Source organism: Xyrauchen texanus, chromosome 23, assembly GCF_025860055.1.
Source record: "Xyrauchen texanus isolate HMW12.3.18 chromosome 23, RBS_HiC_50CHRs, whole genome shotgun sequence".
Lineage (NCBI taxonomy): Eukaryota > Metazoa > Chordata > Actinopteri > Cypriniformes > Catostomidae > Xyrauchen > Xyrauchen texanus.
In genome coordinates this window covers 3,324,029-3,343,153 of record NC_068298.1, presented here as the reverse complement: position 1 = coordinate 3,343,153, position 19,125 = coordinate 3,324,029, and the positions used below count along the sequence as shown (strand labels likewise).

Sequence of the window (19,125 nt, the reverse complement as noted above, 5' to 3'; positions counted from 1 at the left end):
CACACCTGTGGACACTGTGTTCTTTAACATATCTCTCTCTCTCTCTCTCTCTCTCTCTCTCTCTCTCTCTCTCTCTCTCTCTCTCTCTCTCTCTGTCTCTCAGCACGGTCTGAAAGCCATGTTGACATCAGCAGAAGGAATTCCTCTCCTCGTCAGATCCATCGATCCAAATGTTCCGCACATGATGGTGGATGTAGTGAAACTGCTGTCTGCTATCTGCATACTGGATCACCCAGACAACACGTGAGTGTTTCAGTGTGACAAATGTGTCATAAAAGTCTGCAATAGTCGCCACTGGTGCGCCAACATCAATTTGGGTTGCGTGAAACAAACCTCAACCGATTGTGCTTTGAAGTTACATGTAGAAATAAGTTCAAAATGTTGAGCGCCCTGACTCGATGCATGTGTTTCAGTCATGAGCGTGTGCTGGAGTGCATCACGGAGCAGGCGGAGGAGCAAGACATCGAGAGGTTTCAACCGCTGCTCTCCGGCATGCGCAAAAACAGCATTGCATTGAAGGTATAAAACACCCACATGTGACAGTGCTGTGGTGCTCACACGGGCGACACAGGTTCGAGTTACTCTTTGTGTGTATGTGTATGTGTGTGTGTATGTGTGTGTGCGCAGACTGGCTGTATGCAGTTCATTAACGCTGTGATCAGTCGAGTGGAAGAACTGGACTTCCGGATTCATCTGAGATCTGAACTCATGAGACTCGGACTTCGAGACCTACTGAAGGTGAGAACACACTAATACACACTCGTGCTACATGCTGTTTTAAATTAAATGTAATGAAATATTCGGGGGTCTTGGTAGCTCAGTGAGTATTGACGCTGACTATCACACCTGGAGTTGTGAGTTCGAATCCAGGGTGTGTTGAGTGACTCCAGCCGGGTCTCCTTAGCAACCAAATTGGCCCGGTTGCTAGGGAGGGTAGAGTCACATGGGTTAACCTCCTCGTGGTCACTATAATGTGGTTCGCTCTCGGAGAGGGGGGGCGTGGTGAGTTATGCGTGAATGCCGCGGAGAATAGCGTGAAGCCTCCACATGCGCTACGTCTCCACGGTAACACGCACAACAAGCCACGTGATATGATGCGCGGATTGACTGTCTCAGACATGGAGGCAACTGAGATTCGTCCTCCGCCACCCGGATTGAGGCGTGTCACTACGCCACCACGAGGACTTGGAAAGCACATTGGGAATTAGGCATTAGGATAATATGAAACGTGCAGGGACATCTGGGAAATTTGTGAGTGATGACTCATCGTGTGAATCATTTTTACATTGAATGATTTGCGTTGTGTATCTTGATCTCTGTGTAGGAGGTGAAGATGATTGAAAACGAGGAGCTGAAAGTTCAGTTTCAGGTCTTTCAAGAGCAGGCCGATGATGACTCTGAAGATCTTCGCTCACGACTGGACGACGTCCGTATTGAGATGGAATATCCTTTACTGCGGTCACACATTTTCTTACTGTAGAGCGAGCGCGTGCATCTGAGTGATTTTGAAAGCTTCATCTGTAGTTTTACAGTTCTTAAACCATCCAGCAGGTGTCTCAAAGGTGCAGAAACATTTGTAAGTCGAATGTTTTTCTTTTATTTACAGTTGACATTTTTGTAGTTTTAAGGGCTTTTATTATGGAAAACAATGAAAGGATATTTTTACTAATGACTTTCACATATGAAGAGATCTGCCAATCAAGAGTCCATTTACATATAGAAATCTTAAAGGCATAGAAGCAGAATCAGTCTGTTTAATTGCAATGGTCAGAGAGAGATTAAATAATGGTCATGAAGAACTAAACTGTGTCTGACTTGGGTGCAAAAAGCCTTGACTGAAGACTTAACTAGACTATGATCCAGCAATGATAGTTTTTTTTTTTTTTTTAAATGGCATTGTCTGATTTCTTCCACCAGGTGGTGTCAGAACCTCCTGGCTGTTTATACAGTTGTCTGTATTTAGTTACAAACATTCCCAATAGATAAACAAAAGTAACATGTTTTGCTCCAATGACAATTTAGAGGCATGAAATGAGACATGAGACAATGTTTCATGAGTGTATTTGTTGTTGTTCTTTAACGGTGTGTCTGCTCACTGATGTGAATGAAGTCTTTCAGATGTTGTTGAATACAGTGAAGGATTCTAAAGCCGAGCCTCTCTTCCTCTCGCTGCTCCAGCACCTGCTACTCGTGAGAAATGACTACATGGCCCGGTACGAATGCTCACCTTTCACATTTGACCTCACCCTAACCTTTACAATGACCTGGGCCTGTGCCAGTGAAATAATGGACATGGATGTAGGAGCGTATAACTGTGTTTGAAATGGCACAGCTGCTTACTTGACTACCTTCTCACTGGAATACTGTATTCCACAAAGCAGAACTCTCACCCCTTCTTTTATTCAGTATTACTGGTACATGAATTGTTTTATCAGACTGCCACAACAAAATTGGGTTTTATAAACAAACACATTTTTTTAATATAATAACTCTGCACCAGGAGCTGAAGTAAACATGCAACATAGTAGGATGGATGCATGCATGGATGGATGGATGGATGTATATAGGTGGGTGGGTAGGTAGGTGGATGCATGCATGGATGGGTGGATGGATGGATGGATGTATATAGGTGGGTAGGTAGGTAGGTGGATGCATGCATGCATGGATGGGTGGATGGATGGATGGATGTATATAGGTGGGTGGGTAGGTAGGTGGATGCATGCATGGATGGATGGATGGATGTATATAGGTGGGTGGGTAGGTAGGTGGATGCATGCATGGATGGGTGGATGGATGGATGGATGGATGGATGTATATAGGTGGGTGGGTAGGTAGGTGGATGCATGCATGGATGGGTGGATGGATGGATGTAGGTAGGTGGATGCATGCATGGATGGGTGGATGGATGGATGTATATAGGTGGGTAGGTAGGTTTATGCATGCATGGATGGATGGATGGATGGATGGATAGATATATATAGGTGGGTAGATTGGTAGGTGGATGCATGGATGCATGGATGGATGGGTAGGTGGGTAGATGGATGGATGGATAGGTAGATGGATGGATGGATGGATGGATAGGTAGGTTGGTAGGTGGATGGATGGGTAGGTAGGTGGATGGATGGATGGGTAGGTGGATGGATGGAAGGGTAGGTGAGTGGATGGATGGGTGGGTAGATAGGTAGACAGAAGGATGGATGGATAGATGGATGGGTGGGTTTATGGATAGGGGTGGGTGGATGGATGGGTGGGTGGATGAATGGTGGGTGGATGGATGGAAGGGTCGGTGAGTGGATGGATGGGTTGGTAGATAGGTAGGTAGACAGATGGATGGATAGAGTTAGAGATGAGATGTTTGATTGATGGCTAGCAGGAGGCGGAAGTGGTTGCCGGCAGCGACCAGCTCTAAATAAGAACCCAGACACTGTACGACACCCCCGCTTCAATTAACTACCAGACACACTTGCACACACACAAAGAAACATTAAAACTGAAAAAAAGAGAGCCATTCACATGCGCGCACACTCACACACACACACCTACCTACCTATATGTACCTATATCAAAAAGAACATACACACAGTTTCATCTGAAATCTCCCCCACACACTCTTATTCTGTGTTAAGAGACGTACACACACACACACACACACACACACACACACACACACACACACACACATACTGTAGAATAGAGAAAAGCTGTTGGGAGTGTGAAAAAGACATGGGCAGATGAAGTGTGTGCATGTGTGAGAACGCTTTCAGAATGTCAGACTTGTTGCTCATTCCGTGTGTATTCAATGTGATCCGACAGGCAGAAAATTGGAGAGCTGGTTTGTGTCCACAGGGCTTTGTGTGTGACATTGATTGAACATTCATTATTTGCTAAAACTTTTGATCTAGACACGTCGCATCAGGTTTGATGTTATTAATGGGAAATGCTATTGGTCCTTACACAAATCTATCTTACTGTATGGCTTCAGAGCACTTGGAATATAGCACACAAGTCAAATGAGCTACTTTTATGGTGCTTTTATGTCATTTTGGAGCTTGACAGCCCCAGTCCCTATTCACTTTCATTGTATGGAAAAAGCAACATACATATTCTGCTAAATATCTTTTGTGTTCCACTAAAGAAAGAAGGTCATTCAGATTTTAAGTGACATAACTGAGTAAATGACTGAATTTGAATATGTTTGTGAACTGTTTTAAATGGATAAAATGGTGTTATGTGTTATGTCGGAGTTCTCTGCTGAAATCAGCGTAATCGTTTCATGCGAGTTTCTCCTCAGCGATGAATGTGCTGACACACGGTAGAAAGTGCTGACGCCCCTTTATAATTATCTTCCAAAAATATCCAGCGCTCAAATCCCCGAGCGTCTCTTTTGCCCACAAACAAACTCTAGTTTCACTCACTTTAATCACTGACGAGTCCAGAATTAATTAGGATTATTCTGATTCCACCAAAAGCAGCTTGGGTTTAAAACAGACACTAGGGGTCTCTCTCGCTCCACGGAAGAATTGAGGAGTGATGGAGAGAGAAAGTGAGAGAGGAGTGGGCGAGGGGAAAAAAGGGCAAATAAAGAAAAGAGAAACAGCTTGGTGGAAAATGAAGAACATATCAAGTTTGTTTCACAGCAGGTCAAGATGGCAGATTTCTAACGAATGGACTGTCTGAAAAACATTCCAAATATCAGACCAACACACACACACACACACACACACACACACACACACACACACACACACTTTCTCTCTCACACACACTCTCTCTCTCTCTCTCTCTCTCTCTCTCTCTCTCTCTCTCTCAATTTAATTTCTCTCTCTCTCACACTCACTCACTCTCTCTCTCTCTCTGTCACACACACACACACTCACACACACTCACTCTCTCTCTCTCACACCCACACACGCACACTCTCACACACACACGCACTCTCTCTCTCACACTCGCACACGCACTCTCACACACGCACACTCTCACACACGCACTCACACGCACACACACACACGCACTCTCTCTCACACACTCGCACACGCACTCTCACACACGCACTCTCTCTCACACACTCGCACACGCACTCTCTCACACACGCACTCACACATGCACTCTCACACACACACTCAATTTTTTACATTTCAATTTAAATGTACTTTATTGGTATGATTGTGTTTACATACAATATTGCCAAAGCATTAATACACAAAACAGAAAATGACAAGACAAATAATAATGACAAGATAGAATTAAAATAAGGTGCCGGGTAATGAATCAAATCAAATAATAAAAAAAAAACTATAATAACAATATACACTATACAATATAAAATAAAATATGCATTTAACACGACATTATGAACATAAGAATATAAAAGTACTGTGAATTAAGGCAGTGATTGATTTCTCTCTCACACACACACACACACTCTCACACACACACACACACTCTCACACATAGTGCACATGCCTATGATGACACACATGCTCTACATCAGCGCTACAATGTGATTCAGTTTTTAGTGAACTGTCTATGATGGCCAAAATAGCTGTTCATTCACATGCAATGCTGTTTAGATGGGCAGTTTACAATAAATTCACATTGAACGCCCCTGTGATGCCCAGACATCCTGTTTGGGTAGGCAGCTCACTCGCTTTTGAAACAGCCATCGTGCCTTTGCACAAACTCATTTTGAAAGGTCGTCGTTTTGTGGCTGGTGTCTGTGACCCTTTACTGAACAGTGTAATGGAAATCTTTTATTTCATTTTATAAAGGTCTTCAGTATATCACGGATAAATCTGAGCTCAATATCTCTCTCCGTTCCTTCCAGAATGCAGTCGACGAACTTCTGAACTTTGTTTAAAACTTACTGCCACCTTTTCCTCTGTATATTTATTCTTCCTTCCATACTTCCTTCTGAACTTCCTTCACAGCAACAACTTCATACAGAAATGACCCTTCCAACCTTTTTTCTATCCCAACTTTCCATTCTTCCCTCTGCACTTCCACACTTTGTTTTGTACTTCCATCCTTCCATCTTTACTTCCCTCTTTACTCACCCCCTTCTTTTTGAACTTCATTCACAATCAATTTATACAGAAATGGTGCCTTCCGAACTTCCTTTCATCCCTCCCTCTGTTCTTCGGTAGTTCCTTCTGTACTACCTTCCATACTTCCATCCTTCCTTCTGAACTTCCTATAAAATGATTTATACAATTATGGCTCTTTGTGAACTTCCATTCTTCCATACTTCCTTCCATACTTCCTTCCATACTCCCATCCTACTTTTTGAACTGCCTTCATAATGATTTATACAAATATGGCTCCTTTCAAACTTCCTTCCGAACTTCCCTCTGTTCTTCAATCCTTCCTTCCGAACTTCCTTTAATCCCTCCCCCTGTTCTTCCTTCCGAACTTCCTTGTGTACTTACTTCACAGCAACAACTTCATACAGAAATGACCCTTCCAACCTTTTTTCTATCCCAACTTCCATACTTCCCAATTGTACTTCCATCCTTCCTTTTCAATGATTTATACAAATATGGCTGCTCCTAAACAACTTTCCATTCTTCCCTCTGCACTTCCACACTTTGTTTTGTACTTCCATTCTTCTTTCTGAACTTCACAATGATTTATACAAATATAAATCTCTGTTCTTCAATATTCTGTACTTCCATACTTCCTTTTGAACTTCCTTCACAGCAACAACTTTATAAAGAAATGACCCCTTCCAGCCTTCTTCCCATCTTTCGCCCTACAGGCTATTTCCATAATTCCTACTTTGCTTTCATCCTTCCTTCTGATCTTCCTTCACAACACCAGTTAACACGCATGACTCTGATGTCCCTTTCTCTTTCAGGCCTCAATACTATAAGCTCATAGATGAGTGCACAGCACAGATAATTCTGCACAGGAATGGCTGTGACCCCGACTTTAAATGCAGGAACCTACAGATGGACTTTGACTTTCTGATTGGTAAGAATCCCACACTTACTCATATCCTGAAAATAAAAAAACAGTGTATTACCATATTTGGCCACAGGGTGGCAGCACTCTGGGGCTCCATTCAAGAGAATCACAAACTTCAAAACATCTCAAATCTCCTCTGTGATCCACCATGACAGATAATCTCTAGGATAGAATGGAAGTGTGTAGTTGATGCATTTTATTGGAAATACAGTCATTTTCTCATGGCTATGTAGGATCTGCTAGAGGCAGGCACTGATGTGGCTCAGAACTAATGTCTGGACATTGTATTGAAGTTTTTGAAGGAGATTTGAACAGAAGTTTCTCCAGCTGTGGGGAGGTTAATGTGTGTTTTGAGCCGTTCAGTGGGAAGTTTCTCAGAATTGTCCTGTTCTGTTTTGGCTGATAAGAGCACAGATACTCTTTAAACTCTCACGGCTATTTTTCTCCTGGAGTTTCACTGTGTGAAGGGAGATTCCTTCCACCCTCTGTACTGATGAGCTTCTATCCAAACCTCTTTTCAATCTTCCTAACTTCCTTTCATTCTTCCATCCCTCTTCTGACATCTTTTGAACATTCTTCCATCCTTGGACACTTCCTTGTGTACTTCACTTTGTACTTCTGAATTTCCTTTCAAACTTCTTATAATATACTTATAATCCTTCTATAATTACATAAGCACGTTCTTACATCCATTTGAAATTCCATTCAAGCTTCCATACTTCCCTACAAACAATTGTGGTTCCTTCCTTCCTCCTATACGGATGAGCTTCTATCCAAACCTCTTTTAAATCTTCCTTCCTAACTTTCTTTCATTCTTCCATCCCTCTTCTGACATCTTTTGAACTTCCTTCCTTTCTTCCATCCTTCCTTCCTCTGTACTGATGAGCTTCTATCCAAACCTCTTTTAAATCTTCCTTCCTAACTTCCTTTCATTCTTCCATCCCTCTTCTGACATCTTTTGAACTTCCTTCTTTTTGAATTTCTTTTGTTCGTACTTCTGTACTTAAGCACTTCCTTGCATCCATTCAAAATGTCATCCACACTTCCTTACTAACTTTTGTGGTTCCCTCTGTACTTCCGAACTTCTTTCCTTCTGGATATCCTTCCTTCCTCTGTACTGATGAGCTTCCATCCAAAACTTCTTACAATCCTTCCTTTTGAACTTCCTTCCACACTTCCCAAATTCCAGTCTTCCTTTCATATTTTCCTCCACACTTCCAAACTTTCTTCTGTTTTTCCATTCTTCTATTCATCCTACCTTCTGAAATTCCTTCCATTCTTCTTCCTTTTATTGTTTTGTCCCTCTTTCTGAAATCTCTTTTGAACTCCCTATCGTATTCCTTCCACACTTCCGGAGTACTTCCCTCTAAAACTTCCTTACATAATTACTTGAGCACTTCCATTCATTTGACATTCCATCGGTACTTCTTTCCATACTTCCCAACCAACTTAAGTGCTTCACTCTGTATTTCTGAACTTCCGTACTTCATGCCATACTTCTATCCAAAAACTTGCTGAACAAGAGCTCATTATCATATTGCATGAAAAGAAACTTTCCCATTGGCTGCTCACCTCATTGTGCCCCTCTGTCTCCTCATTGGTTAATCTAAGCATAGTTGCCTCCGGCTTTTCTGTGAGTAAAGGGAGATTATTTGAGCCATATTATTGATTCAGAGTTCACAGAGAGACGAGAAGAACTTTTAGAGTTTGAGAACAGAAAGAAACGAGTTTTAGATGTTTAAATGTGCACTCACTCATCTGCCTTTTTGTGTGGCGATTTCAAAGTCTGTTTTGAGGTTTGGGGTTTCTTATTTTAGCGTGGGTTTTGGACAGGATGGAGCGAGTGGGAGATTTTAATTAGATCCCTCAGTAATCAGAGCACGAATCACAGGAGGCAAAGAGAGCCATTACACAGTGAAGGACACTTGATACACACACACACACACTTCTAAAACCTGCCTATTCATGCACTGTCTCTCTCTCTAGACAACATGGTTGATCAGACGAAAGTGGAAATCAGTGAAGCCAAGGCCACAGAGCTGGAGAAGAAGGTACACACACACACACACACACACACACACACACACACACACACGCACACACATTTGTGGCATTTGCATGATTGAATCTGGCTGATTAATGCACAGAGTGAAATATCTGTCTATGCACAATAACACTGAACTTTGAAACGCATAAGCGCGCTGCTCTCAGCACCCCCGCTGTCTCTCTGGTGGCTGACAGATGTGTAATTTGGAGGTGAGATGGCAAGGAAATGTCCTGCCTCTTCTTGACAGCTTCCTCCTAAAACACACTGCGATTTTTAGTGCTGTCTTAAAGAAATATGTCCAGATCATATTTCACACCAAAATCGAAATAAAAACCCCATAAGGAATTATATTTTGCTTAAAGAAAATTAAGCCTTTTTAGGACCCCCCAATACTTTTATTTGTAACTCTCATTATTTTAAATGGTGATTCTTATCATTACTTTTTACTTAAAACCATACAGCATTTACCATCATGATGCAATGCAAATTTGTTGGGAAAATGTGCTTAAAAACAATCTAAATTGTGGTTCGAATGAGTTCCCTATTCGAGATTGGCATTAAGTAAATTTGCAGTCGAGCACTGTAACCCACGAATCAAGTAATTACTCGTAAATTAAAATTCAAGTTAAAAATAACAAGTGTGATACGTACGTGACATTTACACATAACCACAGCGCCCCCATGTGGACTCGTGAAATATTGTAGTTTTCAGATTCCCTTCCGCACTTAAAAACTCACACTTTTTTTTTTTTCTTTTTCAATGAATGATTTTGAACACCAGGGGGGCACCAAACCATACAGCAAAAAAAATCGAATAATAATTTGAATAATTTTCTGATCAAACTATAATTTAAACATATTGTAAATATATGTTGCAAACTTACACTGTTGAAATAAATATTAGATTTAATTAGATTTAGTTTTAAGGTCAAAATTAATTTAAAAAAATTTCGAGGCAAGAAAATTATATATATATATATATATATATTTTCTTTTTTTTTACAATATATGTTATAATTTTAAAATATACAAAGCATTGCTCAAATGTATTTAACATTTTCTTAATTTTTGTTTGTGCCATTTTTATACTGCAATAGTAAAAAATAAATTCCATATGGGATCATCCATTTTCAGTGCCTTTCCTCAATTATGCTTTTTTCGTATTCTTCTTATTATTATTAGGGGTTCATTCCCGAAGGGCTGAAACCCTTTTGTAATTGTAAGGATTTTTATTCTGCCCTAAAACTGATCGTGCAAACCAAACCGTAAGTCGTAGAGAGCTGAAACTTTGAGGGAAGGTAGTCCCCCAGAGTACTACAGCGTATGCCCGATCGGCCTCAAGGTGGTGATCATGTTTATGCTTTGGCCCATAACTCCTAAACCCTTTGACGCACAATCAAGAGTCTTACATCATTCGATTCCTTGGCTCAAGATGAACAAAACGTATATCTCCGATTATGTCTGATTCGTACGAAAATTGGGGTGTGTCTACTATGAACCCTCCTGACAAAAATGTATCAAAGAAATTTAGATTTGTCGAAGCGTTGTGAAGATATAAGCCAACGAATGGGTCAGGCATTGTTCGTTTTGGCCAATATCTACCGGATGAAAAGGCCAAATGTTACAAAACTTGATACACATTGACAACAGGACATTCTGAGGATGCACGCAAAGGTGCCTATAGGGGGCGCTACAACAAAAAAACGCTCATAACTCCACAGCCGTATGATCAATGAAGTTGAAAATTGGTGTGCATCTTGTAGGGGCCAAAAGGGTAACATGTCCTTTAATATCAGTCGGACAAATTAAAAACATGGCCGCCAGCAGACAATCAAATTTCAGCAGCTAATAACATTAAATCTGAATGTCCGACCATTACGAAACTTGAGATATTTGTAGACAGTGTTAGAATGAGGCTTTGTACCAAGTGTTATGAAAATAGACACAAGGTGGCGCTGTAACAAGGACATTTACGTTTTTCCCAATAACTCCACAACCGAGTTGAATAATCCCAAAATAATTTTCCTCTAATTCCTTGCACCAGGAACTACAAAATGTATATCTACGTTTTATTGTATTTTATAAAATGTTTCCGATATTCAAATTTTCTAAAAAAGCAACTTTTTCGAACTCTTCCTAGGCCGTTTGTCTGATTCGCATGACAATTAGTGTGTGTCTACTATGAACCCTCCTAACAAAAATGTATCAAAGGAATTTTGATTTGTCAAAGCGTTGCGAAGATATAAGCCAACTAATTGGTCAGGCGTTGTCCATTTTTTGTATGTATTGACCAATATCTACCAAACGAAAAGGACAAATGTTCTGAGATTTGATACACATTGACAACAGCCAATTTTGAGTCTGCATGCAAAATCACGAAACAATTCACAAACAATAAATGCTCATAACTCTGCAACTGTATTATCAATGAAGTTGAAAATTGGTATGCTTCTTGTAGGGGCCAAATGCTTACATATTCTACAATATGACTTTGACAAATATAAAAATATGGCCGCCAGCAGCCAATCAAATTTCAGCAAAATGGCTGTATTAATGCAAGATTTAATGAGTGTTTCAGGGAGAAAGTATAGACAAATTCAGCTTTGTATTTCAGTCAGATCTGCAAAGGAAAGTCAGTTTACGATAGTCGAGTAGTGTTGTAAGTATTCGACTAGCTGGTGCAGAAGGAGTGCGCATCCGTATTATGAATACTTTTTAATAAAAAAAAATACATTAACTGTACTATGTTAAGTGTAGTAATGAGAATTTGGGGTGAGGTGGCACTTAATTGAAAATATAATGGAAATAATTAATAGAATGTTTTTTTTTTATGTACACTTATGGGGGTGTGTGTGAGAGAGTGTGTGTGTGCGTACCCGCTACATCATCTCTATCAGAGCTTTAAATTATGTGAACACTGAAATGCCTTTTTAAATGCATTTATATATGTGTGTGTGTCCTATCAAGGGCTTGTCAGACGATAGTTTTCTGTCTCTCTCTTCATTCCTCCCTCCCTGTCTAATTCTGTGTGTGTGTGTGTGTGTGTGTGTGTGTGTGTGTGTGTGTGTGTGTGTGTGTGTGTGTGTGTGACCCCTCCATTTCTGCTGCTGTCACATAATTACATGTCTAGCTGGCAAACACCCACCGTCAATGTCACCGAAAAAAGTCAACATCTGTCTGTGTGTGTGAGGGAAGGACAGTTTTGTGGAAGTGAGGTGAATACTAAAAATCTCAATTTCGCCTCACATTTGTTCTTGAGTTTGTCCTTCGATCCACTCGTTCTTACAAAACAACAAACCACATATCCACAAACGTGACGGTCGTTATGTGCACGCTGACCATTTCTTTAGAGTTTGATTGCATGTCACTCTGTTGAAATGAAAAATATAAACAATAGATTTGTGTCTTTACTATCTGTCGCATGCCTCGTGTCACTGTGCACAGAATGGGAGTTTTATTGATAAATATTTCCCAATTTGATCCTATTCACAAGCTTTCGATTCCAATTTCGATATCGGTGTGTTTCAGTTATAATGTCCACTTGGCTTGCAAATGTTAAATTATTTCCCAGCTAATGCTGTTAATTATAAAGGGGATTCTCTAACAGGGTAAAACATGAAAATATTAATTTGACTAATTATATTTTATTCGTTCATTTAGCTTTTCATCATTTTAGCTTTTTTTTTAAATGTGCAAATCCATGCATTTCATCAATAAGTATGATATTATATTGCATATATTATTTAATTGCATCATTTTTCATATTTACAACATACTTATATTTGAATTGTTGAGCACGTGCTAAAAATCAGTACTGTCGCTTTAAGAAAACCTGCAGTTCTGAAAAGAGTGTCTGTAAATGAGCGCATATTAATGAGAGAGACTCGAATGGCTTTACCTCATCCGTGCTATCCGTGATTAGAATTACATGTCTTTTTTTAATGTTTTTGATCGACAACTGACTGTGAAGATCAGAAAGGGTGTTAAAAGAGACATTAGTCAATGACAAAGGGGTGGTGTGGATCTTGTCTTTGGACATGCATGGAACAGGTCAATCCAAACTTGCTCTCAACACAGTGCTTGAACATTTAACAGCCAGTGGTGATCAAAGACATTTTTAGTTGCATGCCAGGAAATTTGGTTGCAAATGCGAGGGATTTTTCTCATTGTTGTAAAGGGTTGCACAAAGCGTAAAATACAGATTTGGGGATTTAAGAATCAGTATTGAGATCGTTCAAACGAACATTACAATGCATTGGAAAATATATATTTTTTTGTGCACAGTCCAAGGGGTTTTTGGATGACCCACTATTACATTTATACTGCATCTTACAATGGAATTGATATCAATCTTGATTTTCACGTCACCTTTACTTCTTGCTGTTTGTAATGCGTATTGTTGTACGCTGCATACTGCTTCATATACTTCTGTTAGCAGATATACAGATGCACACAATCTAACGATGGATAAACTGATGTGTGTGTTTGTTATAGCTGGATAGCGAGTTGACGGCCCGTCATGAGCTGCAGGTGGAGCTGAAGAAGTTGGAGGCGGATTATGAACAGAAAGTTCTTGATCTGAGCGCAGAGAAAGACACGCTGGGGAAGGAGAAGAGCGAGAGAGAGAAAGAGAATCAGAACCTGCTTTCACAGATCAACCAGCTCAAAGAGAAGGTACAAAGCTTCCTAAAAAATTGATTTAGTGACTTTTAACATGTCGAGTGGTGTAATGTCTTGAATGCACGTGAGTATAAACAGCCTTATCATTAATTAAAGGCAGGTGGTTTTAATGTTGTGGCTGTTTAAAGTCAGCATAAAACTATGCCACATGACTCCATTGGTATAATCCATGTCTTCAGTAGTGATATGATAGGTGTGGATGAGAAACAGATCAATATTTAAGTCCTTTTTTACTATAAATTCTCCTACCAGCCTAATAGGTGGCGATATGCATGAAGAATGCGAATCGCAAAAAACAAATGGAGAATAAAGTGAAAGTGAAAGTGGAGATTGATAGTAAAAAAGCACTTTAATATTGATCTGTTTCTTACTGACAGCTGTCATATTTCTTCTGATGGCATGGATTAAACCACTGGAGTCGTGTGCTTACTTTTATGCTGCCAATATGTGCTTTTTGGAGCTTCAACATTCTGGTCACCATTCACTTGCATTGTGAGGAGTGCTGATAATTTGTGTTCAGCAGAACAAAGAAAGTCATTCACACCTGTCCTATATTATAAGTGCTCAAATCTGAAAATAAAGTCATCATAGCATGTCACAAAAAAAGTGTAATAAAATAAATACAAATAAAACTGGATGCATTCTATTAGTTTTGCTGAATTATAACACATCTGATTATAATCTGAAATTTGTTTCCTTGTATTATTTTCTGCATACTTTCTGTTTAAGTAGAATAAATACAAAAGCAGTGCTCGCAGGAGCATGTAAATATATAATAGCTCCCTTAAAATAAAACTTGTCATGATTTACTCACCCTCCTTGTTCCAAACAAGTACAACTTTATGGAGTGATGGTGGCGTAGTGGGCTAAAGCACATAACTGGTAATCAGAAGGTTGCTGGTTCGATCCCCACAGCAGCCACCACCATTGTGTCCTTGAGCAAGGCACTTAACTCCAGGTTGCTCCGGGGGGATTGTCCCTGTAATAAGTGCACTGTAAGTCACTTTGGATAAAAGCATCTGCCAAATGCATAAATGTAAATATCAACTTTTTCATCCATGAAACATGAGCTCCAAAAGCATATAAAACTCACTACTTTTCAGGTCTACTGAAGACAGTCGCTAGCGTTGTTTGAAGAACAGTCCACAATGTTGGTGTTAATTCACTGAAATCTTCCTCTTCATCCATTTGAATCTTGCACGCATGCATGCATGCATGATTGTGTTTGTGTTTACGTCTGCACAATGAGCGCACCTGACAGACACCACATGAGCAAAACAGGCAGAGGAAACACAAACCATTTAAGCTGGTGCCAGAATAAACCTGAAAGTGGACCAGACTTTATGCCGATAGTCGGACGTCTGACTAAACGACTAGAGCATTTTTAAAGCATAAAGGAGTGAATGATTGTGAGAGGCAGAGAGATGTTAATAGAAGTGATTTGACAAGTTATGTTGGTCCGTTATCTAACAAACACAGAATGAGCGAGAGATAAATACAGTGAAAAGAGATGAAGGCAAACAGTCAGCAGAAGTTTGGCGAGTGACGGAGTAGTGTTTACAATGTTGACATGTGGACAGATGTGCACGAAGAAAGATAAGCACAGTCACAGAACTTGCTGAGCTAGACACAACACGTCATCTACAGATAAACAACCATCAGAGAAACTTTGTTTGTGGGTTGCCGGCTTGTCCTTGTGAACTACTGCCAGATTTCCCGAGCGCACTAAAAGTATGACTCCCTTTCTCGCTCTTTCTTCCGTTCTCTCACGCTCCAATGTGTAATTAGTGCGCTGGGCAGAACTCATTAACAATGGCAAGTTCTAGACAAATAAATGATGCCAGTAATTAGACATGAATGCAAACACTCCCTCATGTCACTCCAACTTTGTCCTGACCCTCTTCTGTCTCTCTCCATCACTACATTTTTGAAAGGAACAATACAGAATTGCAGCATGTGCTCTCTATCGACATCTGTGGTTGAAACATGACATTGCAGGTTTACCCACGGAGGAGTCTGATAGGTTGAGGTATGCTTAGGGCTGCACTATTAATTGGAAAAAATAATCAAAGTTACAAATACTACCGCAATTAACTTATCGTGAAAAGTGTAAATTACAGCACTCCATTTATGTCGACTCCCGTCGTGTCAAAATGTTATTGTGACATGGCGGAGGGCGAAGGGCGGGGCAGGCCCCTTATCAGGCTAATCAAGCCTATGAGCTGACGGTGGTGCGGGAGAGAGAGTGTTTACGAGCAGCTGTCCGTCATATGTGTGTGTTTGTGTCTTTTGTTATTAAACATCATTTATGGCCTTTCCATAAACACCTTTACACTGGTGCCAAAACCGGCTTTACAATATAAATGTTGTTTAATAAAGAACCACCACCGTCCGCAGTCGGCCTTTATCCCTCTCGTAGGCTTGATTAGCCTGATAAGGCGCCAGCCCTGCCCTCTGCCCTGTCCCAGATATATTTAGTGATATAAAGCCGACCGCATGCACCCTCTGTCAGTGCAACATACACGGATGTGACTTATGGGGAGGTCATACTAGGCTTTGAGCATGCAAATATTATTTGGACAATGCATCAAACCAAGATATAATGTCACACAGATAGGCTTCTGGTTTTAGGAAATAAGATTTAAAATGTTAAAATATTCTGTCTACTCATTTTTCAGTAGCAATAAAAACACGTAACTTTGAAGTATGAACCCTTTTATTGAGCCAAGAGGCCAGTGTGTCCCGTTTCGATCTTCTATCGGTCACGCGTCCTCTCATCCAGACTCGCAGTTCAGAGTTCACCAGGCTTGAACATTGGGATGCATCGTTGTAGGAAAAACTGTAGTCTCTTGGTTTATCAGTAACGACAACCTTGTATTCTAGTCTTGTTGCATTTCTCACTTTCTGTTTACAATTTTTTTACATGCAAGTAAAATAAATCAAAAATACTGTCTGGTTTCGGATGTGATATTTACATTAAGAATATGGCATGCAGTTGCCCCACACAAAAGTATTTAAATTAAAATTCTATTAAATTAAAATTATGCATTTATGAATCAGGGGGAATAACTAGCAATTTGTCATAATCGTGCAGCTCTAGGTGTATTCATGGTTATACCAAGAGTCACTTCTACTTTCGGATGCTCCGTCACAACAGCGGACCATCCGTGATCTGCATATTTGACCCAGTGGCTGGGGGGCGCTCTCTCACACCTACGGGGCAATTTAGAATCTCCAATTCACTTAACTGGTCATTTTGGACTTGTGGGGGAAACCGGAGAAAACCCACGTGAGCACAGGGAGAACATGCAAACTCCACACAGAAAGGCCCTGGACTCGAACCCGGGACCTTCTTGCTGTGAGGCGACAGTGCTAGTGCCACCGTGTGCACCGGATGCAAATTCGATCACTCGATTCGTACTGATACGTGTTTGATTACAGCAGTGGCCAATCGCGTCCTTGGTTACAGCTGTGAATGCCCAATGATTCTGCGTGAACAGTTCTGATGAAGCGGCACTCGTGAAACCTCTCATTTGTAAACAAACTGAGTCTACCTTCTTCAAGGAGAGAAAAGGAAAAGTTAGTAATACGTAAAAGTGACGCTGAGAGACTTTCACATGACTCTCGTCAGCGCTGCCGAATACACTGAAGTGACTTGTCAGCGCAACCTCGGCTCCAACTTTACACCAAATTGTTTTTCACACACGTTTGTGCCTCACAAATTATGTCTTTGAGTGTACAAAGCAACATGAAGTATTTTAAGTCTCCAAATTTATGTTTCATTTAAATTTCTTCAATCAAACCAAATGCCATTTTTCTCATCCAAATACATGTTTTCAAAGTTGAATGTGCACATCTCCACTTTCTTGCATGGCAAAGTTGTACAATCCTCCGTCCATGATGCCTTCTGTAATGCTTGTCATGTGGATGTCAAAGCGGCGCTCGACTCTGGTGTTGAGTGGAGCATTGACACCTCGACGCATGTCATTTGCAAGCCACTTTACAAGGCTGAAAGGGCATTATTGAAACTCAAAATGATTACTGTTAGGCTATTATTGTTATATTCTCAGAGAAGTCCTGCTCAGCAGTTTAAGTACTGTAGGAAAATTATAGATCTGCTTTGTTCTTATAGTCAGTAGATTTGTAGATATACCAATGTTAACAAAAGAGAAGGTAAGGACGTTATTGAAACTCATTATTAGACTGTTTTTATCTAAAAAGACAACAATAAAGTCTCATGCTCAGTAGTTTACAAACTGAAGGAAAATTTTAGAGCCTTATAATGCTTAAACACTATAAAGTCTCTTGGTAGATTTCGGTCTTCTGCACGAGCTACTATACTACTCCAGCCACTTTGAGAACTTGGCGGTGCGATACTGAAGATATTAGCTTTTGTATGACAAATTGCTTTCTAGGTCTCTCAAATAAGTCGGTTTGGATGAACGTGTCTGCTGAATGACAATGTAAAAATGTAAACGTACTGTATGTGCATTGAATGACTGACGATTATTTGTCGCCACCTAGTGGCATCTCCAGAATGGGTTGCATCCCTGTATTCACAAGCATGACGTGAACGCACAAGGACGAATGGTGGAAGCCTGAAATCTCCGGCCAAATCAAACCCATTTTCAATGTAAAATCATCATTGTAGTCTTACCATAGAGACACTAAACACTGTTTTTAACACAGATTTTGTATGCACTGGCTCAATAATGGTATTTTGTTCATTTTGAACACCAATTCCTCTGTGGTTTACCTGTAAAGAAATTGTGAATTGTGCTAATCTCATTACAACACTGCCATCTGTCACCTTTCTCTTTCAGATTGAGAAGCTCTCGAATGATCTAGAGGAAGCCAAGACAAAAGTCATCACCGTGCATGTGCCTGTGGCCATGCCCCCTCCTCCACCCCGTCCGGGTGAAGCCTGCCTTCCGCCCCCACCCCCACCTCCCCCTCCCCCTCCTCTACCTGGGCAGACATCCATGATGCCCCCTCCTCCCCCGCCCCCACCTTTACCTGGTGGGCCAGGTATGCCTCCGCCCCCTCCTCCACCCCCTCTACCCGGGGCACCCGGAATGCCCCCACCTCCTCCCCCTCTTCCTGGGGCACCTGGTATGCCCCCACCCCCACCTCCTTTACCAGGAATGCCCGGTATGCCGCCGCCTCCACCCCCTCCACCCGGAATGCCTGGTATGCCGCCGCCCCCACCTCCGATGGGCGGTCCTGGGATGCCACCGCCTCCTCCGGGAGGTTTTGGTGGATGGGCACCTCCCGTTCCTCAACTGCCGTATGGTCTACAGCCAAAGAAAGACTACGCACCCGAGATTCAACTGAAGAGAGCCAATTGGAGCAAGGTGAGTTTTCACACTCTATTGAAATTTGATTTCAGTTCCATCCCGTTCCTCTGCCCCCCACAGCTGTTTTCACACTGC

At 41.0% G+C, this 19,125-nt stretch overlaps 1 protein-coding gene across 1 annotated transcript in view; it reads left to right on the top strand.

Moving 5' to 3' along the window:
• Positions 1–19,125, top strand: part of LOC127663271 (protein diaphanous homolog 1-like) — a 137,572-nt gene that overhangs the window by 43,244 nt on the left and 75,203 nt on the right. Inside the window, exons 8-16 of the mRNA XM_052154784.1 lie at positions 104–243; positions 414–519; positions 628–738; positions 1,325–1,443; positions 2,097–2,213; positions 6,857–6,972; positions 8,953–9,017; positions 13,508–13,687; positions 18,517–19,047. Coding sequence (XP_052010744.1) covers positions 104–243; positions 414–519; positions 628–738; positions 1,325–1,443; positions 2,097–2,213; positions 6,857–6,972; positions 8,953–9,017; positions 13,508–13,687; positions 18,517–19,047 — 1,485 coding nt within the window. The remainder of the gene's footprint in view (positions 1–103; positions 244–413; positions 520–627; positions 739–1,324; positions 1,444–2,096; positions 2,214–6,856; positions 6,973–8,952; positions 9,018–13,507; positions 13,688–18,516; positions 19,048–19,125) is intronic.